General features: G+C 41.5%; 1 protein-coding gene across 1 annotated transcript in view; it reads left to right on the top strand.

Moving 5' to 3' along the window:
• Positions 1-22627, top strand: part of prkar1b (protein kinase, cAMP-dependent, regulatory, type I, beta) — a 69063-nt gene extending 46436 nt beyond the window's left edge. The window contains exons 7-11 of the mRNA XM_014983626.2: positions 874-1032; positions 7784-7844; positions 11243-11364; positions 19555-19636; positions 19707-22627. Of these exons, the coding sequence (XP_014839112.1) occupies positions 874-1032; positions 7784-7844; positions 11243-11364; positions 19555-19636; positions 19707-19879 (597 nt within the window). The 3' untranslated portion in view covers positions 19880-22627. The remainder of the gene's footprint in view (positions 1-873; positions 1033-7783; positions 7845-11242; positions 11365-19554; positions 19637-19706) is intronic.
• The last annotated feature ends 262 nt before the right edge of the window (positions 22628-22889 follow it).

Below are 22889 nucleotides of genomic sequence, written 5' to 3'. Positions count from 1 at the left end.
TATCCTCAACCAGTCACACAGCTCTCTGCTCATATTTAGTCTGTAGAAATGGCAAAACATGCTCCACTTCAGCCTTTCTTTATAGAGCCTCACTTACTGTTACCAAAGCTTCAAATTTACTCGACTGCTCTAGGGATCTGAATAAAAGCTTGCTAGTACGACAGTTAAGTCAAAATAATTACCACCTGGGAACAGGATTGGAAACTGTCGTAAAAACACCACCACCGTTCTGCTCTGATGTAACGCTTTTGCTACGTTCGGATAATTGTTCTTCAGAGCTTGACGTAACCACAGCCAGTACTCTGCATCCCTTTGAACAGAATCCAGCATATGGTGACGGATGGGTCCCTTGTGGTTCCCCTTAGAGTCTGAATAATGTCTTCTAACTATTTTCGCAATTCACAGCGAAGAGCAAAGGAATAAACCCTCCTTCTGTTTCCCTCCTCCCGTCTCCCTGTGTTATTAAGTCAACAAGATAGTGGATAGCGTGTTGACAGTTGAGACTGTGACGGCCCCAGAGACGGCCTGACTGAGGTTGTATTGTCTTTAGAGCTCTACCGGCTGGCCTAAGTGGAGCTCTGCATGTACGCAAGGGAGTGTGTATGAGTTTGACTTGAGGACAGAACCGTTTTACACATCTGTCTAACTCGGTGTCTTTCAGATGACAGGAGAGGAAGGTGAAGAAATAGATGGGATGGATTCCCTTAGAGGATCTCATTTGAAGGCTTAGAGTAGAAAATAGAAAATAAAAGAGTCAACAGCTTTGTGAGAGCTGCAAAAGTCAGAGTGCAACCGGTTTTCATTTGTCAGTGCTCTTTGAAGCAGACAGTCTCATAGCCTGTCCGTCCCTCCTTTCTCTTTTTATCTCTGCAGGTTTATGTGAACGGTGAGCTGGTGACCAATATCGGAGAGGGGGGAAGCTTTGGCGAGCTGGCCCTGATCTATGGGACTCCGAGAGCTGCCACCGTCAAGGCCAAAACAGATCTTAAACTGTGGGGCATCGACAGGGACAGCTACCGCCGCATCCTCATGGTAAGTAACCCAACAATCTGCTCGGATGTAAGAAAGTATCCTCTCTGGTAACGTACTGAGTGCTGAGCAGTTTGGATGAAGCCACTTTTCCTGTTATAATTACTTTGAATTGGCCAAATCTCCAGTATTAAAAAACAGTATTGTTACACAGCTAGCTCCTTTTAGCACAATAAAATACAGTAAATTACTTTTTTTTTTTTACTAATTGAATACCAAACTCTCATTAAATTGCAAATGTATTGTGAACTATGAAACTATTTCAGATTTTCTCACATTAGAACTTCAATGAACTTTTAATGCATTTATGCAACAGATCAACACAAGCTGTGTGTTACTGTTAAATGCACAGAAAAAGACACAAACTCAGAAAAATCCAAAAATGTTGCGTACATCTGTCTTAAGATCTTTTTACTTTCATGCTCCTAAATAAAATCCACACAGCCAGCATGGATGTTTATATTAATCTCAGTATGAATACAGATCACTGGAACACACCGTCCCTGTGGTGACACATGGCCGTATCATGCTGTGTAAGGTTTTACTTTAACAGGGACATAGTGGGTGAGAAGATGGATGGAGCTAAATAAGGGACAATCCTGGAAGAAAACCTGTTAGATTTTGCGAAAGAATTGAGACTAGTGAAATTTTATATTTTTACTTTTTTATTAAATCATTCTTGTATGCATTCTGCATATATTGTGTTACTTTCCAGCATAAAATTTGCATTGCGTTTTTCTAAGTTTCTAGTTATAATGTGACAAAATGTGGAAAAGCGTAAGGGGTACGAAACACTTCCGCACAATGTAAACAAAATGGACTGAAAACTTTTTCGAACTGTTATTATTTGTAGTTTAAAATTGACCAAAATTTGACATTTTAATAAAGATAAAAGTAGCATTAAACCATAAAAGTGCAGAGTAACATCAGTCATACTGTAATTTAATACTAAAGTACTGTAAGTATGATATATGTGCATACATTTAAGATTACAGTAGGTCCTCAACACTAATCATGCTCTTTTGCTTCCAGTATTTCCTCCTACTTAGGCTACTTAAAACTCCTTAAACACTTGTAGCACCTGCTTTCATTTACATGCGCATTCTGACACATGCATGCACACACAGGAGTCTATCCTCCCATTTTAATATCTCCCTAGATCTCCTTTCCTCTTTCTTAGACAAAGAAAGGGGGGAAAAAGTAAAAGCAATGAGCGTGTTGGGGGGCTGAGGAGGAGAGAAAGGGTCAGTCCTAATGCCTGCACATGCACTTCCCACTCCAGGAGCTTATCTAGTAGGAATGTCTAAATGTTTAAAGTGGAAACATTAGGTGCTCTGCCCTGGCTGTCAGACTCGCAGACATATTTTTGTTCTGTAAGAATAACTAATTATTGCACATGTCTGAGTCCGCCTCTGTGAGACCTACTTGTCCAGCTAAACATTACTTCGGACGTTCCTAACACTTTATTCCATATAAATTAGTCAGACACCAATTAACCTTCCCGATTCCTGTGTGTATCTAAACTTTGCCATTGGCAGCAGTGAAAATTCTGTTTGTTCTGTCAAACGGCGCTCATGGAGATGGAAGAAGGTTTTTTTTTTTTTTTTTTGAGAAGTGGAATTTAAGCTCATTGTAAAGTTGCCAGCAATCTGCCTAGCACTCATGTCACCTCTTAAGCGCATAGTTAAAGTGACGGCTCAATCTGCCCGGGTAACCTTTCTTTGAGAGGATTCTCGCTCTCTGCTGCTTCCATTCCTTCGTTCTTACCAGCAGCGGCGGCAGCTAGAAGAAGGGGGGTGGCGGGGCAGAATTCAATTACACAAACCTGTAGTTAATTATTGCTGTCAATGATTTACAAAGCTTTTTTTTTTTTTTTTTTTTTTACAAAGTGTGTTATTCTGGCAGCCTCTTTGGCCAACACAATGAGCATTCTCTCTTTGTGTAAGAATATGTGTGTTTCTCAGTGGAAAAAAAAAAATTATGCTGAATCTCTGGGTCTGCAGCTAGTTAGCGCTGAGGTTGAAATGTGCATTGGCACTGCTGTTTGTTTGACTTTTTCACATCTGCTCCCCTGTCCTCTTTGTCTTCATAATCTACAAATTATAAGATAAAGCGATACTTAACCACTTTACCACTTAACTTGTCACTGATCCATGTGATTTCAAGACAAACTCGTTTGTAGAATTGCACAAACTTGTGCTGGCATTTCTTTGGAGTTATTTAGCTAGACAAGCCAGTGGACTGATGGGTAGCATCCAGCCTCCTAAACACCCTGAATATGATTAGGAAAGAAATGAAAATGGATCGATGTATGTTGCTGAGTAAAACAAGATTAGGAATCACAACTAGGACAAAAACACAATCTGTTCATTAAGACACAGTGAGAACACAATCAGAACACAAGGCCCACCAATGGTGTGAGACTTTAATCCAATCCCTGTGATTCCTATTTTATCAGTAAAAACAAACTACTTGCATATATTTGTCACAGTATTCTTTCATTAGCATTCTCATTCTCACTCTCGCAATTCAAAATCATGCAAATTTAAGTGGTTTACATTAAAAAACACTCAGGCATAATCTTTGCACACATCTGGTTCTTAAGTAAAGTACATTTTATCTCCAGCTAAGCAAAACATCCACCGTTTTTTTAAGAGATGTTGAAATATTCTATAACATGGCTGCTAGAATCTAGAGATGCCATGTATATTACACATATGTGCCACTGCTATAAAATTTCAATAAATGCTACACAAATAGAGCATTGACAAGATAAATCGACTGACATTACATTGTGTTCTTTTCACACTAGAGCTACATTCACCAGCATTGATTGATAGGCAACTTGGGGTTAAGCGTCTGGCCAATAGAGCTTCAACAGATGGTGGAGGAAACTGGACTTTCCGATTGCAAGACATCTGCTTTTCCCTCTCGGCCACAGCCATCCCATTAATGTTCTTCTCCTGTTGTGCTACGCAGGCGTTTGTGAATGCACTAATGAAGATTTACTCACCTCGGCATGCCAGATGCTTGAATTGACTAGCGTAGCTATGGAGTTGGATCTACTTTCTGACTGATTTAGCCAATAATTATTTGATCACTTACAACCAATCATGGGCAAAGCTTTTAACTTTCAGTCCAAAATGTTAAAATGTTTCTTCTTATTTAGATTAAGAAGAAAATGACACGTGACGTCAAGCTAATTTGACTCGCTCTGTCGTTACATCAGCGTGGTGTTCATTTTACACCCTGCATTGTGACACACACCCATTATGACACATGTATGCTTCTGTATGAAGAGGAGCAACTGTCAGTAATGAAGGGAGAGGCACATTTCTAAATTAATGCTTAAAATCATATGACTTCTTTCAAACCTTCCTGAAACATGGAAAACTGAGAATCCTCAGACATATTTGGTTTGAGACAACAAATTGTTTCCTTAAACATTTTATGAAAACATTCAGACAGTGGTAGTTTATGTGTATATATATATATATATATATATATATATATATATATATATATATATATATATATATATATATATATATATATATATATATATATATATATATAGGCTGTCTGGGCAGTTGCCCAGGGCAACATCAGAAAGAACTAGAAAATAAGATATATCTTATCTGTCAATTCTTCCCTGAACAAGTTTGCTACTATGTATGCATGCGTAGTGGAGTACGTTTCCCTTAGTTGCCAATTTCTGCTACAAAATGATAATTGATTGCATTTTAATTGGAGTGCGGCAGGAGCTTACAAAGTTAGACATAGTAATTAATAATGATTAATCACAGCAGCAGAATCTGATTAACCTCATTAATTTTTTTAATTGATTGACAACAATATAGAAAAGTGAATATAAACACTGCCATTAACATAACGTGGCCTCCTAAAATATTTTCTGTAGATATGGCTTATTCCTCTTAGTGAAATAATTGGTGCATGAAGGTCAGAAATGTTTAAAATTTGTTATTACAACACACATCCTTGATTATGTAATAAGCAAAAAAAAAAAAAAAAAAATTCAGTGCATCACACAAAAGTAGCTCACAGAACTAGCCTCTACAAGTGATTTTATGTTTTACGTGATTACAGGGTTTTGTTTAAAATGAAGAAGGCTTGTGCTAACAAACAGATCTGTTTTCTATTATTATGGTATTCCCTGAGGAGGGAAACACTGTCTGGGAATTCAACAGCAAACAGATGAGTACCCTGAATCAAACAACATAAGAAAGCTGAAGTAAATAAACATCAAATCACGGCTACTACAAAGTTCATTACAGATGAGATATCTGTAATGGAGTGCATGTTTGCAGTATGCGTCAAAATGAAAGGCCGAAACGTTGAAAGTATTAACTGATACAAATGAAATGTACTGGTCAAAGAGAGTACAAGTACTATAGTCCCACAGGACATAGGACTATACTACTATCAATTCAAATATTATATATGTACAGACATGAACAATATTGTTATTTGATGTTGGTCTATATTTAGTCAAGAAAAATATCCCTAAAATCCGATTGTTTTATGCTGTAATTCTTTTAAATGTATCCTAAACTAAGACATTTAAAATCAGACCTTGTTAGCCCTTTTAATTAATGTCGTTGTCAGAAAAAAGACAAATCCATAACAAAAACAAGACGGGTCCCACAACCAAACCCTGAGGAGCTCCTCATCGCAGCTCTGTAGATTTGTAAACGATGGTGTAGCTGTGTAAGATTAAAGGCGACTGTTACTTTTAAATAAAAATGTAAAAAAATATTTCAAAGAGGTCGTAATTTAGTAAAAATATTGTATTGTTGTACAGCGACTGGAGGGTGAGGGCAAGCTACAGATTTTTAAGGTTTAAAGTAAAAGTTGAAAACCGTAGACTATTCCTGGAAGAGTGAAGCGTAAATCACATTATTTAATTGATCATAAATAATTTTAACCAACGAGCATGTTGACGACACAGTATATGTGTAACATTTCATTGATGTTGTAAAGCAAAGCCAAGGCGTCCCTTCAAACTCTGCCACACCCACGCATCCCACCACTTTCCTTATTCGAGAGTTGAGCAAACAATGTAATACCAGTCCTTGTAGTAAACACACTCTCCCCATTGTGTTGCCATCAGTCATACAATACCAGCGTTGTTGTGTCATCTTGGTATTTAAACAGACACAGTTACATCCAAAGCTATTATCAAGCTGACAGACCACTGTCAACAAACAGAACACAAGACGAAAGGAAACAAGGGGAAATTATAGCAAGAAAAAAGGAGCGATGAAGGGTGAGGGAGCGGTTATGTGTCACGCTGGACGGAGATGAAGGCGATAGCGATGGGGCTTAAGATACAGTTGGTTTAGTCTGGCTGCGCTCCACACCTCAAGCCTTTGATGATTCCACCTCAAAGACGGCAAACAGACAAAAATGCTGGTTCATCTTTAACCACATAAATGGCGAAGACAGTAGGTCAAAGAGAAGTAGGACGTTTTTACACGTGGTCGTGTGCTGGAGCCCTCCCAGGTAGATGCCAATAAAGACGGCTGCTAGAAAGCATGACATTCAGTAGTGTCATATTTTTATTTGGTAACTTTTGGAAATGCAAATCCATCACATTACTTGGGGCCCACCCTGCTGTTCCTGCAGCACTCGCATAAATCAGACGTGCCGTATACATTTTATGTTTGCACGGCAAGCATTTTGAATCTTTAAGCTTCGCGGAAAGGCTGTAAAAAGTTGGAGCGCAGTGTGCATGTGAAAGTTTAACAGTTAGAGCCTCAAAATTTCGTCCCTGCTCAGATAGCAGTGAAACATAAGTGGCAGAACTAAAAACAGACTTGCCTGCACGCACTCAAATCATTTATCCAGGAGGGAGGCAGAGCAGCCTAGAATTCCTTTAATCAAGTTGTTTACGATCCTCAGTTTGACGTTGACTCACTTGGGAAGATTTTCTCCCCTTTTAAGACAAAATGTGAAATTATATGAAATTAGAGGCAGCAGCGGGACTCGAGCGCTTGTGCTGAAGACACCCCAAGCCTCAATACATACATCACTACCACATGCAAACAGCAGAAACGGGTTGGACAAGATCGCCTGTCCTCACTGGATTTTTTTCTTTTTTTCTCTTTCTTTCTTTTTTTTTTTTGTTGCTTTCTTTATTCTCCCGCTCTCCCTGACTGGCTCTGTGCAGTGAAGAAGAAACGCAATTAGGGAAGGGGTCCTCTGGGTCCGGACTTGTCAGGAAGCACCTGATTTTCATGGCAAATCCAGGGAGGGGAAAGTCCCCTGCCTGGTGGGTGGGGCGGGCCACACAGACAGACACACACGCAATAAACTTTACTCCATATCTCACACAAGCCTCCCTAAGCATGACCCCGTGAACTGTGACACGTTAATCTTTAAAAAAAAATTAAAAAGCAACTTGTATTGTAGTTTACTTTTATAGGCGCTGGACTTTTCTTGCTGTACGATTGATAGCCGGCGCAAAAAATGTTCATGCAAGACGCAGAAAAGTAATAACCGCTCAAATATTTTTTAGATATTAAAAAACTTAATTCATGTTTTGCTGACACTTGCTTTTGCTAATCCGGCAGTGAGGAAAGTGGGAGAAAAATAAAAGCCGTTGCAAAATGAATCAGAATGTGCTTTTTGAATCCGAGCCACTCCAGTATTTAGCAGCACAATGAAACTGCTGTGCTACCAGTTGATTTAGGACTGTATCGATCAGATAATGTTATTTCTGTTTGTCTCACAGGGAAGTACTCTGAGAAAGAGAAAGATGTACGAAGAGTTCCTCAGCAAGGTCTCCATCCTTGGTAAGTGTATTTGTCAGATCAATACGGTGCCATTTAAAAGTATTTATAAGCCTTCGGCATTTTCACACAGGACATGGACAATTTGTGAAATTGTGGGAAATATACAGTCTTTTCAGTTTGTTTTCTAAATGAAATTCAGAAAAGTGTGGGCTACATTTATTTTCATGCTACAAATCAAAATCCAGCACAACCAATTTCCTTCAGAACTCGTCAAATTTGAGTCGTATACGTGTCGAATAAAATTTTTTGGCTGCTAGCTGGTACAAAAAATGTGAACACATTACTTCAGTTTTAGCACCACGCCACTGACTTCCTGTTTGTTTGAGATTTCATTTTAAAATTCTTTGTTTTTAAATGCCTTACCCGTATAGTAAGCTTCAGCCCTACGGCCTCTCAAACTTAAAGGTGCTCCTACTTTTTCCAACCATTGAGTCGGCTGCTCATCAGGCAGCCTGACTCACTTAATGTTTTTAAGTCCTCTGGATTGGATTGAACAAAAAACATACTGTAGGCTAGGAAGAAACAAGAGATAACTTTCCAGATTTGTATTCTCAAAAAACTGAAAAGCTATACATGCTGTCTTTTCACCTCTTACTGCTGTATCACAGAATCCCATGAAATACATTGAAGTTTGCGGTTTTAATGGGACAAAGTGCGGCAAGAAATTTACACTAAGACGGACGACTCGTTTGTTGTTTCTTCTTTAATGAAGAAAGGGTACTTTTGCACAAGCAATAAATAAGCTGTGGTCTAAGTTGATTTAAAAGGCCCAGCATCCAGAGTTGAGGCAGTTAAATTAACATATTATAGATTAGCCACACATAAACACAGGCATACGCTGTCACACGGGGCCTATAGCGGAGTAAGGTCTGTGTTTACAGTCTTAATCTACTCACAGTGTTCGCCCTTAAGCCCGCCACACTCTGTAATGTCTCTGTGTGGACAATTAAAGTATAGGGGGTTAGGATAAGCCTCTCTTTCCTGCTGGAATTTGGATAACACCCAGCCTACACAGGCCACTGGATTTAAAGGGAAGGTGAATGAGATTCATTCTGACTTTCGAATTGAGTTGCAATTGGAAGTGACGTCTCATCCCCATCCGCTTGATCGTGTGTGTGTGTGGTGTGTAGGGTAAGGCCGTGCCCCCTGTACAGAGTTATTAGCTGGGTGAGTAAACGCATACACTCAATTCAGGGACTCAGGAGATTGTCTCTCTGAAGTCGGCTCTTTTCATTTTTATTCTCCCCTTTTGACAGCTTTGTTGAGGCTTGAATTCGAGAACCCGCCTCCCTCGTTGAGGTAGAATACCTCTCTTCAGTCCCCCCCTTTCCGCCGCTTCGCCTCTCTGCTCGCCCTCTGTCAAACGCAAGAGGGCCAGGGGGCGGGAGTGTTTTTGTTTGTCTTTGATTTCAGAGATGGCCACAAAATCGGGTGCGAGCCCTTGATGTTTTGGTGTCAAGTGAGAAACAACAAATGTTTGTCGCACTCGCACTTAAGCAGGCTCCGACATCCCAGCAGCGGGGTCCCTGGATGTTTACAGCGAGCCGATCCAAGTGGGTGCAGGCTCCGTGAAGCGTAAAATGTAGCTCCTTTAGTCAAGACAACTCTGTATCGTGTTACTTGCCTTGCCGTTAAGGATCACCTCTCTGCAGGACCTGCTGCCTTTTAGTTTGCAGCCAGACAGAAGACATCCATCTGGGTCCGGCAGACAGCGCGGCCCCACTGGAGAGGACACTGGACACCTCCAAACTGCCAGGCCTATCCTAGTTAATCCTAAATGCATACACGGTTATACACACAGATAAATAGACACAACAGGATCAGTTCGTGAGCTCACCGGGAGACAATGCTGCCAGACAAAGGGAGCCCGCCGCAGTTTTACGCCTCTAACTCGCGTCTTAGTCAAATAAAAACAGGGAGTCATCTTTTCATCTAGACAAAGCCGAGGATGAGGAGTGTTTTCGCTCCAGATAAGCCACATTCCACATGCAGATGGATAGGACTGGGGAAGATTAGCCCACACTGATCTGCTGAAGTGTGAATGAAGGATGAGATCATCTGGTCAAACATCTGCGTGGAGATACTCGGTTATTACCGGCCGATCGGTCTTCCTTAAACATCACGTTTTGCGTGGCTTTGACCTCTTTTGGTCGAAGCATTTCTTTTTTTCCGAGAGAGATGAGAAACTATCCGCTCGGGTTTCTGCGAAATAACCAACGGCTTCTAGGAATATCTCGGGCTAACCACGTCAATGTCCCTGCGGTCGGATAGTTGGAACAACCGACTGGCTGAAAGATCTCCCAGAAGCTGAAAGAAAATACTGATTGGATTTTCCTTTTTTTATTCCAGGCTTGATTCATTCCTGCTTTATTGTAAAATGTTTTGGAAATATTTAATTATAATTAGCCACTATTTTTAGTCACTAATTTGCTGGTTGTAAAAGCAACTAAATAGACCTGAAGTTTTATTTAATCGGTCTAATTTCAGAGTACTCTTTGCTCTTGAGTTTTTTTTTTGTTTTTTTTCGTTTTGCAACCACAAACTTGTTAGTGAGATTTAATGTGATGTTCCATTCCTGTTAGAGGTGAATTTCCACCCCAGTAACAAGTTGTTAGCAGCCTCTTTTTTTTTAGCAAAGATTTTCCTGTACTTAGGTTCTCCCTGTATGCAAATCTTAGTACATTTTTTATAGTGTAGTAAAAAGGTTCCCATTTTCTTATCCGATTAATTGCTTAAATGTAAGAACAACCGATTACTAAAATAATTAGTTGCAGCCCTGAATATGTATAAAATAACTTTATTGCAATATTTGGTTAGCATCTCTTTTCCCAATATTATGCATCTTTATAATATTCTCTGTGGTTCATATGTGGCTTTTTGCAAACTTTAAGCATGACTTTTTGTAGCTATTTGCTTTTTCTCTACAACAACAAATAGATGTGCGCCTTTCTGTTTTGCTCAAAAGTTTTTTGTTGTATCTCATCAAATCTCAATGAAGTTTGTGGGTGCAAAATATTGAAACGTTCACGTGGTCTGAATACTTTTGCAAGGCCCTGCATTCAGCACGCTCTCATATGTAGCTTATTGCTGAGTAAAGGATTCTTTTTGGGGATAAATCATATCTCTGTCACCACAAGCCACCGTAAGTAGAACAGATTTAGGGCTCAATTTTAAGGTGTTTAAGCTCCCTGGGCCTCCATGAAACGAGGGGAGTAGTCAAAGGATCTGAAATGTAATGGTTCCTGATGAATAACCGGATTAGCCTGGAATGGGATTTATCCCCGCAACTTCCCTGGAGAACCGTGAAGGCAGCAGCGTCTGTGAGCGTGAAACCTACACGGTTTGAGTATGAGTTTGTGCGTCCGCTGTTCCACAGTTTTAACGTGCTTCATTCACAGAGTCTTTGGATAAGTGGGAGCGCCTGACTGTGGCTGATGCCCTGGAGCCAGTTCAGTTTGAGGATGGGGAGAAGATCGTAGTGCAGGGCGAGCCTGGAGATGACTTCTTCATTATTACAGAGGTAAGGATCTGTCATGTCTGCCCATTATGTTGGCTAATTTCAACGCTTTGTCTCATTTCCTCTAAAGTGTAAGTGCTGACATGTAGGACCTGAGTGTACGCATGTGTCATCAGGTGGGCGCACAAGGGTTGACGTTCATGTCACTGAGCCGAAGCCTTGAAGACGGCTCCGCTGACATCAGAACTGATTTTAGTTTATTGCCACCAGCAGACAGATTACCTGCCCCGGCCCTCAACCACAATTCCTGTGCAAAGGGCAGGCCCCCCTCACAGTGCAAGCTTTGTGGAGAAGGGGCCCCTGGCATGGCTTCTCGGAGGGCCCCCTGCCTGTCATCCTAACACAGTTTTGATTAACTCCATACTTGTATAGCTTTCAGCGGGGTCAGGCCAGGAGGATTCTGGCTGGAGGGCTCCTGACAGGAGGGAGACCCTGCTTCTCTTTCCTCTCCTCTTTTCAGACTCTCCTGCAGGTGATGCTCACCTCATCACATGCCGGCGGTAATGTCCGTGTCCATCGAGATTTCTTTTTACCTGTGATTGCAGTACGCAAGATTAGGTGAAGGCGGAGGTGAAATGCAAGAAGGAGGCTGAATGATGTCAGACTTTATCCCATGTTCCACTGAATCTGTTTTTTTTTTTCACTCCACCTGTATCCTTCCTACACAACACTCTCCCTTTGTTCTACATCTCTTTTCTTTGGGTTTTTTTCGCTCTCATCGCTGAGCCTGGCTTCAACTCCAATTAGGGCTGGGCGACGTGGCTTACAAATAAAATCTCAGATTTTTTTCATACCAGATCCGATTTCCGACTTTAATCAATTTTGTTCGCTTTCTTTTCTCTAAAAGTAAATTACAAACGACAGAAAATGTTTTCAGAAAGTGACTCTTAACATTTCTTCTGTGAGAGTGAAGTATTAGGGCCAGGCTACGAGAAAAGTTTAATTGCGAGAATATAGTCACAATATTATCGGAATAAAGACACAATCTTACCAGAACATCTTGTAATTATTTGCAAAATTGTCACAATGACCTGCTACTGATGATAATTTGATTCTGGTGTTTTAAAAGATTAAACATTTCTTTATTTGTAAAACCAAAGTATAACTTCTCAAGATGCTCAACATCCTTCATTAAAATTTTTGGTTGTTTTTCATGTCGAAATTCACATAAATTTACTACTTCATGCTCAGAATACTACAAGTTTGTTCTTTCTTGTATTATTCAGACTTTATTCTTGCAATTAAAAAATGTAAAAAAAAATCATATCCTGGCCCTAATATTCCATCATAGAGTTGACCTGAATTCAAAGTCTAAGTCTATTCAAAGAAACTGTAAAACACACTTGTCAAACAAGATGGCTGACGTTGGGATTGCTGACATCACTCTGAACTACAGAAGCCCAGTGCACAGTGCTGCAGTTTGGAGCACTGTTACCTTGCAAAAAAAATAAAAAATTATATATATATATATAATTTTTTTTCTTCTCAATATGTAATCTTTTTGTTTGCTTCTTGCAAATAAACAGATTTAGCTACAAAAAAAAACAACATTGCAACTAAACAGCCTGGTTTTACTAGTCAAGCAATATAAACAAAAAATGTGTGTCTTAACTGAGTAAAAAGCTAGAACACCTTCCCCCACAACAGCTAGTTTTACTCCCTTTGGCTGAAACGACTTCGGCGAGGCAGACAGCCACCAGCCTCTGACGTCAGTCTGTGGAAAGTTTTCCCCACTCCTCACTTTCAGCTGTGAGATGCTTTAAAGTCCCTTACATTACCTGCTAAGGATAGCATGTTGTCACTCTTACTACTGACCACAAGTCAGTACAGGACCTCCAGATGTTGCCGTAAAATTCCCAAATCTTATCTCGACACTGACCTGTATTCGCTGTGGGCTCCTGTTCAGCCGCGAAAAATGGGGGGGGATATAATGCCTGACAACATAATGACAGAGAAGTGCACACTCTGTTAAACTGAATGTGTGGCAATGAAGACCAGTTCCCCTAATGACCAACACCCAGGATGCCACACACACGCACACACACGCCCACCAACGCACACACATGCACACGCACACACACCAACACACACAACACTGAGTAAACCAGCTATTGAGGAGCAGTAAAATGAGGTTAGCAGGTTGTAATCACACACACAACAAATTGAGCTCTTTGTGAACAGTGGCCACATGTAATGTTTACAGGCTGTACTTTAGCAAACATGGTGAAACATTATATTTAGCTGCAACAGTGCTTGCAGCCATCCTTGATTTGAGCAGCGCCTTTAGTGTCTGTGTCACTCCCCAGCCTCTCCTTGTTTTCCCTAGACATGTTATCGCTACCATAAAAAGCAAAAATATTGAATCTAAATTCAACTCTTGTCAAAGTCTTCACACTTTTTCCCAGTTGCACACTTTACAGCCACGAGCTTTGTGTTTGGATTTCATGTGATAGAGCAACACGAAGCAGCCAGGAGGCCCAGGGAGCTGCGGATCAGGTTGGAGAATCGATAAGCAATCTCCTGTGTGGTCAGGGATAGCTGGTCGGGGTTGATGGGAAGATGGCCAGAGCAGATTGTAAGGCAATCCTGCAGAAGACTCGCGACCAGGGCAGAGATTCACCTTGCTGCAGGACAACAAGACTAAAGATACGATCTGAAATAATATGGAATGGTTCAGATTGAAGCAAATTCATGTGTTAGGATGACCCAATCAAAATCCAGAGTATATTGGGAGTTTATTGGGCTTCTGTGGGAACACTCCTTTAAATCTAAATGAACCTGAGCTACTTTGTGAAGGAGAATGAGCAAAAATTGCCAGTCTGTCGATGTTCAAAGAGAGCAGAGACATTGCAGCAAAAGTATTTTGTCTACATTTATGCACAATACTTTCATTCTTTTTCTCCAACCTTACAGTTACTTATGCTCTGAGTTGGTCTGTTTCTTATTAAAATGCCAAGAAAGTGCATTGATGTGTGTCGTAATGCAAGAGCACTTGGGAAGGTTTTAGCTGAATGAGTGCTTTAAACTTCCTAACATTGTATTTCACCAGCTGGTCGTGTCTGAGGCCTCCAAATTTAGCTGCAGACGTCCCTCAAAGGTCACATTGACTCTGCAGAAAATAGAAAAAGAAAAAAAAAACACAATCAGCTTTGCATGACTCACCGATCTGGGAGTTTGTACATGCCAAAAGGAGAGAAATATGTTGTGGACTTGAGGGGAATAGAAGATGGAGATACAGTAAAAGCGGGAGCAAAGAGGGGAATGCGTTTTCCGACTCAACAAACACGTTTTAGCTTGTGCTTATCACAGATCAGACGCTCTTATCATTAAGGACGATGACTACATTTTATACAAGATTTATCGCCGTTTCCCACCTTAAATCTTTCGTGGGCCGGTACACACCCACTGTTTTTCCACCTACTTTTGCGCCCAGTTGCGGTTCGGTTCCGTTTGTAACCTCATGTCTCATGGCAGCCCAACTTTCCCAGAGCGCCGTGGACTCGGCTGGAATGCGTGCTGCTGACTTTCACACGGGGTCAGGAGACCCAGCCTCCCGGGAGGGGAGACGAGAGAGAGCGAGGGAGACGGACGGAGGCAGAAAGGAAAGGGATGAGCAAAGGAGGGCAGGACGTGTGGGCAGACCGCAAAATAAAGGAGGATTTTGAAAGTGTGACTAATTGCAAGAAAAGCTTCCTGCAATCTCACTATAGTCTCCCTTTTTCTGCATCTTCTCATGTGCACATGTTATGGTTGTTGTTGCTATTTATATGACAGCAGTGCCTTTGCTCATACGTCCCTTGTGTCCTAATCTGTCTCCTCTCGCTATTATTTGTGAATCAGCGAAAGGAAAAAAAACAAACAAAAAAACACCACTAAATACGTACTGCTTTAAAAGAAGGAGCTTATAGAGACATCATGTTTTTGTGGCCTGGATGGAAGATTGAGGCTTTAATGAAAGAGGACATGTTTACATTTTATTCTCACACGGTACAAACAAGCCCTCACAGGCTCCAGGGGCCACGAGGTGTCGAATCTCAGCTTCCCTAACGTCAACCACTTCTGCTACTTCTTTTTCTGTCCTTATTTCTTCTCCTTCTTCTGTTGTCATAAATGGAAGGCTTTTCATTTTAGAATACAAATAAAATAATCCTTAGTCCTTATGTATAGTAAGGCGACGGCAGCATTATGCTGGGGTAATGACTGAGTTTAGCATAGATGGGGAAAACGGTTGGAGTTGATGGGAAGGCAGACAGAACTACTTACAGGGCCGTCCTGAAAGGAAACCTGCTGCTACTGATGGTGGTGGGGATGTGACAAAATGTGGAAAAAGTTACGGTGTGAATACTTCTCCGTGGACTTACATACTTTTGTGGCTTATATAATGTATGCTACCCTGTTATTTCACATGGTTAAATTCTTTTATTATTAAAAATATCAAAAATAATGAGTTGGCTGCAAATCTTTGCTTTCAAGTAAAAGTGTAAACGGGCTTTACATGTTTAAAGCTGTTGTTCAACTGGACGTTGATCCCGAGTCTAAAGTCTTTTCCATCCACCTTACGATCAACTCCGACCAGCCTCCCCACAGCATGGTGCTGCCGCTGCTGTGTTTCAACGTGGAATTTAATGATGTTTCCTTCCACACACGGTGTTTTGAAAGCTACTTCACGTTGATCCATCACATAAAATCCCCCCAAAAATAAACTGAAGTTTGTGGTTATAATGTAACCGAATGTGAAAATATTTAAGGTTCTATATTTTTATTTCCAAATATGAAGTTAGTTCAGTAAAAAACAAACAAAAAAAAGATAATTTTCTTTTTAATGTCACTATGTAAATAAAACACAGACGTTCATAAAGGTAAGACGTCATGAAGTCGTCTTCTCTGCTCACATATTTGCCCCCGTCTCCCACACTCATCGCTCTAAACAGTATTCCGTAAGCTGTCTCACATTTGTCTTTCGACCTCCCACAAGAGTAATCACACTGACGGGACTCGGAGGGTCCCAGTGGGTCACGCAGAACAAAGACCCTCTGTGGATTTCCAACAGCATATATCATCTGCTGTTCGTCTGTATTCCAAACCTGCTTCCTGACGTGCGGCTCAGCTGATGCCTGATCTAAGCGAGGGCGGATCGATGGAGTTCACGAAGCGGGTCGTATTTTTAATTTGAAGGAAAAGATCACCGGGTCCTGACGGAGTAAAGCCATCTTTGGAATTGCTTCAACGCAGCCCTCGGGCGCGGACGGAAGAGAGCGAATTTAGTTAGAAACGGTGCTGCTGGGGGAGTCTGTGAGCTGTGTGTGTTTGAATGAGAAGGTGCAGACACTCCTGGTGCTGGGTGGCCCCATGAACAGGCTATTCCGGATATCACCTTTCTCCATCTCGCCCCGTGCCCCTGTCTGTGTTTCTCTGAGCGCGTCGGCGTTCCATTGCTCCTCGTACAAGCAAGCTGTTACATTTTGACTTGTCATCCCAAGTTGATTCATTACCTTCGGCCTGTGGCGTATTTATTTAAGCCCTGATGCATGTGAATATGTATTTCTGCGCATGAGCTGTCACAAAGGACCTGCTGAGGGACAGACGGCCGCTTGTCTCTCATTTAATTGGCGTGAACTCTTTATTCACTCGTGTTTCCCCCCCCCCGTTATTTTCTGTTTGTTTTTCTTTATGCCTGACCTCTCCTGCCGCCTTTTGTTGTCAGCGGTCTGGAGCGGCCTTTGTTAGGCAGGCGAAGCTCTTAAATGTTTATAAAAGAAATATCTGTGGAGCAGAGCACTCCCCCTGAGGTGGTACAGTATGAGATGGTTATCTGGACCACACTGGATGAGGCCTGTTCACGAGCAACTGTTGTTGCAGCGCTGCACTGTCTCACTCTCTTTGTTTGGACATGAATGGAAAGGAGAGTATTACGGTGGTTGTAAACACAGGAGCGCTACCTTCCCGCTTATTCGTTTCGCCTTCAGCTTGGAGAAGAAAAAAAAAATCCAACTGCAATCCTACAAATGCAGTTCGTAAGTTACAAAAATAGCACTTGAATGGGCTAAAAATGTGAAGAAGCAATAATGGGGAGGTAAATTAGGCAGAGATTTACCGTTTATTGGGATTTAAAATAGCTTTTCTCGTCATAAACAGCAACTGTGAAGTAATTTTAGGGCACGTCGGTGGCGCAGGGATAAAGTGTGACCCATGTGTGGAGGCCTTGGTCCACAACGCGGCTGTTGCGAGTTCAAGTCCTGGCCCGACCTATGCCACATGTCTCCCCGCCCCTCTCTCATAACCCACCTTTCTGTCTAACAACTGCTAAATGAAGGCCAATAAAACCTTTAAAAAAAACTGTGAAGTACTGATGAGTGGCTGTTAATCTCGATACAAAACCACAATCAGGTGTTAACCAGCAAAACAAGAAATGAGTGTATTTATATATCGATCACCTGCTTGCCTAAAATGATGATGTAACATAATTTCTAAATCCAGTTTGATTTTCTTCCAGGATTTAAGTCCGTCCATCTTCCCCTGACCCCTAACCAGATTCCCTCGATATTCTAAAAAAGATGCCTCCCCACAGCATGATGCTGCCACCTCCACTGATGTGAAGTGTTAATTTTTCTCCACATCCAGAGTTTTTAGAATTTAAGCAAAACAGTTTAAGTCACATCTTCCATTTTCCCATGAAGGCCATATTTGTTGAGTTCAGGACTTGTGGTTGTCATGCCAACAGATTTTCCCGCCAGAGTTCCTCCAGGGCTCTTGGCTGCTCTCTTATCACTCTCCTTTTCCTGGCTGATTAGATTAGTTATCAGATAAATCATATTTTATCACATCCAAGCCGTCTGAATAAAGCGCCATATGAAGACGGCGCTGCTGCAGAACGGCGTAAATGACTTTCCCATGGTCTCGCCGACTGTCACTGTCACTGTTGCGACGTGTTGCGTTGTCGACGTGGTAACTGCACAGTGCACATTTTCCAGCACTGATTCGAAAAGGGGATTCGCAAATTACTCCTTGCTTGGAATACTCTGCACAGCTCATTTCTAGCGTAAACTCGCAGAGTCACACACACACATCCTTTTGTTGAAATACAGTCTCACCTTTGTCTGCCAGCAGTGAGTAGCTGCTGGCAGTTTGAGGGGGGGGGGTTCTCATTAAGCCTCATTATATTCATATTTAGCATTATTAGCCTGGTCAGCGACCAGGAGCACAGAAAGCAGAAAGGGATTAGAAACGTTTGAGGGATTGCTGGAACAATCAACTCTGTCTTCTAAAGCAGTCCAAGACAAGCCGGGAAGTTCCCGTCTTGACTTTCCTTTTTTTTTCTTTTTTTTTTTCCTTTTTTACCTGCCATCAATTACAGCAGCTCTTAAAACGTCGCATGTTTCGAGATTAGCGCTGAATGTGCTTGCAAAGCGTGCATTGGGTGCAGCTTCAAACGTGTTTTCTGGGAGATTTTGGAAAATTGTACATTTTCAGGCATGTAGTTTGAAGTTTGCTAGCAGCTGCAGGACTAATCCTTTGTTGGCCAAAATAAATCCAAATAATTTCCCCTTGCCTTTGCTTGTTAGATGAATCACACACTCAAGCTTCCCACAACAACAAAAATGCATGATGAATATATGCATCCCCTGGAGTTGTTAGACTCTCAGGTGCTTTTTTGATTTAGAGTTTTCTAATATTAGCTCAGAATTTATGCATGTGTGTGTGTGTGTGTGTGTGTGTGTGTGTGTGTGTGTGTGTGTGTGTGTGTGTGTGTGTGTGTGTGTGTGTTTGTGCAGTGGTTTGGGGGTCATTTAAGGACTTAAAGCTCCTCTTTGTTGGACAATACAGCAGTTTCCAGTTCACGGATGAGTTCTGATTTAGAGGATTTCGTGATGGAGACAGTGATGACTCACTTCATCCCCAAGTGGGCTTAGATGTTTGTGTTTATTATTCAGCGGAGGAACCGGGGCGGAGATAATGGATTTTTCTGTCCTGTCCCGTCTTGGACGTCCCTGTTCATGTGCGTCCCACTCAACAGGTGTTCGTCCCACAGCGCCTACGACTAAATCCAGTGCACCTGTGTTCTTATGAAGCAGAGGAATTTTCTCCTCAGCCTAATCCTCCTCATGATTTTCAGTCTCCTGTCCACCTTTTTTTTCCACAGTTTTGCCTTTCTTCTACATAGCTGAGGACCTTTCTGTTTCTGTGTGTGTGCAGGGAATAGCCTCTGTTCTGCAGCGCCGATCTGACAACGAGGAGTACGTCGAGGTCGGACGCCTCGGACCCTCAGACTACTTTGGTGAGCATTGTCTTTCTAATTACTTTGCCATCCATCTCTGATTTTGACCTTCCGCTCCTGTTGCGTCCAGGTGAGATCGCCCTGCTGCTGAACCGTCCCCGGGCAGCCACCGTCGTCGCCCGCGGACCCCTCAAGTGCGTGAAGCTGGACCGGCCCCGCTTCGAGCGCGTGCTGGGGCCGTGCTCCGAGATCCTCAAGAGGAACATCCAGAGATACAACAGCTTCATCTCCCTCACCGTGTGAGAGCTCGGCCCCCTTTCCGCCCACCACTCCACCAGCAGGGGTGTGCACCATCATCATCAGCAGCATCAGAGGTTTAGGGTCAGGGTTGGGAACCGGGGGGGAGTGGGGGGTTGTTGGGACACAGGGGTGAACAGCAATTTTAAATACAAAATGACACAGAAAGCTTGTTTCCTACCTTTACTTCTTTTCTTTTCTTTTCGTTTTTTTAATCTTGTGCACTTTGACTCAATCTACTTGTCACGCATCTGTAAAAATCAGAAGAGGACAGAAACTATTTCAATCATCATCTAATGTAAATGAGTCGCTTTACGATGCACGAGGGACTCGCATAAAAATGGTGTTTGCACTTTAATGTATTTTACGGAGCATGCGGACACATTCAGGAATCACGGAGGAAGCGAGGTCATGTTTACGCACAGCGTCAGGAAGTGGGTGCACATTTCTTTGCTCGCTGGATGTTGTTGCTTTTTGATGCCTTTTTATTTTTATTTTGTTTTTGTTCTTTTTGGGGGTTTTTTATTTTATCTCTGCCTGTGCGTTGCATCTTTTCTCGATCAAAACAAACACGCACTACACAGATCTTTGTTCCCTTAAATGTACTGTAGTCAGAGAGGTGTGAAGAAAACTTTTCTCGGCTGTTTTAACATTTTTCTTTGCGTCGAAAGAATAACTCTGTTATCCTTATCAGGTTGAAGATTGTTAGATGTAGCTGGGGGCTTACTTTGTAGATTTTTTTTTTACTGCTAACATATACAACAGTTTAAAAAAACACATGACATTTGTGTTAAAATGTACTGTCTGTGCATCCAAAGAGTGGTACAGCTTTTTGTTGCACTGGTTTTCTTAACTCTAGCAGCTATTGAGGCAATTTGACAGAATAGTATGGATAATTACTGTCAGACTCTGCAATGTAGAAACATCTTTTTTTTTTTAACCTACTTTATCTGTTATTCTGCTCTCTTATTTTTTTTTTCAGTTGGTGATTTCTTGCTCTCTGGGTCCGTTTTAAATCATGCATCCACCTTGCAAAGCTTGGATCTGAATTTTAAAGCTGATGTACAGAGCGAGCTTTCGAGATATTTTCTTTTACCTCCCACATCATCCTGCTCAGATAAACTTGGATCATCGTCCATCCATCCTTGTCACAGTTCCAGGTGTTTTAATCTTTTTAATTATTACTCTCACTGCAGATGTGGGCAAGTCGAGGCAAGGAGCTATTAACTTGTAGCCACTTCCTGAATTAGGAAGATCAACACACATCACACAGGCACGCAGCGAGTGATTCCGAAACGGATTTTGAGCATGTCACACTGTGTGAACCTGATTATATAAAAAAGGTTGTTGGTAACAATGCCGTTCTGTGCGACGGGAGATGGCAGACTGCACGGCTGCTGCTGCAAATGCAGAATCGCAGCAGAAATGGAAAGTTTTGGATGGGAAAGCAGAATTGGATTCTGGACAGAAGGAGTGGAGAGCGAACAAAAGAAGACCTTATGGAGGCACTTACTACTTTCCTACATGAGAGGAATCGGAAAGTAATAAGCTGTTATAAATTTCCCCTTAAAATTTCAAACACCGACTAATAATTTTTGTAAGTCATCTTTGCACAGCGGAAAACCTGCTCCTTTTGAATGATACGTTCTCGTGTATTTTTTGATTTACAAGTGTGGCTGAGAGAAACTATGCTCTGTTTCATGTCATATTTATTCCCCAGAGGCCATCCCTGCACAGCGTGAACCTGGCTCCTGAGTCACATCATATTTATTCCCCAGTGAAACAAGATTACTTGATTGCCAATCAAAACTTTAGAGACAGTCTGGTTATCTTAAAATATGTGGAAAGAAAATCATCAAACTTTTGGATTCTTGAAACATACTCCCCCTCCCCACACCCACCCACACACACACACGCACACACACACACACTTATAATAAATGTACTCAAGTTTTTGTTTTTTTTTTCTTCTTCTAAATTTTCAGTGTGGCATTCACTTCTAAAAGAAAAGTTTCTTTGAATAATTTTCTAAAACTATTGGGGGGGGGGAAAAACACATTTATTAAACCTTTTACTTGAGTGGTCGGCGCAGTTAAACTGGAGGTTCATCTTGGCCAACATATCAGTTGCTGGAGCCTGAAGATTTCAGCTCTGTGAAGACAGTTCGATACGATTACCGTTTTTTTCCCACTTCATGAGAAACCAGCGTTTACCATTGAGCTACATCACACTTTTGATACACAGACAGTAATGTTGGGATCACTTCTTCATTCCTGTTTTCAGCTCTTCTGTCAGGTTAGATGAAAAATAACAAAAAATATGTAGAGATTCTTAACGTTTCTGTGAGCTGTTGTTCTCCAAAGGTTCAGTCGTGTCGTCTCCACACGACCCAACCTGAAAGGCTTACACCGTCTCAGGACTGAATAAAGAAATCTGCTTGTTTTTTGAGGTGATTTTGTTTGATGTTTTAGTACTTTTGCACCACTTTCGAGTTTAAAAGCGTTGGGTCACCACCGCAGTCTGATTCAGATGTTTTTTGAAATGTTCTCAAGAAGAGAAAGTTGAGAAAACTAAGAATTTGTGTTGGTTTCCTTTGATCTACAGTTCTGTCAGTGTTGCACAACTGACCCGATGTTTAAAAAAAAAAAAATGGGACCTTAAGTAAAAGAGTCTTTCTGTATTTCTCTTCTGTGTATCTTTTCTTTTTTTTCAACTATCAAACCATCTTGAGCAAATAAAGATAAGCTTCAGAAATCTTTTGATTTGACGTTGTTTTCTTCTTGGTCTTTTTGGTCCCTGGGGGAGTTGTGACTTTTCCTCACATTCTTTCCTCCCGTTTATCCCAGCTTTTGGCACATTTTCCTCCTCTCCTGACTGGACTTAGTTACTACTCTTTTCTTTACCTCACCTCACTGCACATAACCTCTGATAGCTGTTGAATCTCTGATAATTTTCCTTCTCTCTCCTGCTTACGTCCTCCTCAGTCACGTCTCTCATATTTCTTTTTTTCCTACAG

The sequence above is a fragment of the Poecilia mexicana genome, unplaced genomic scaffold, assembly GCF_051168715.1.
Source record: "Poecilia mexicana isolate PSO_F unplaced genomic scaffold, ASM5116871v1 scaffold_8, whole genome shotgun sequence".
Taxonomy (NCBI): domain Eukaryota; kingdom Metazoa; phylum Chordata; class Actinopteri; order Cyprinodontiformes; family Poeciliidae; genus Poecilia; species Poecilia mexicana.
The sequence above is the reverse complement of the archived record's forward strand: the minus strand, read 5'-3'. Positions and strand labels throughout refer to the sequence as shown.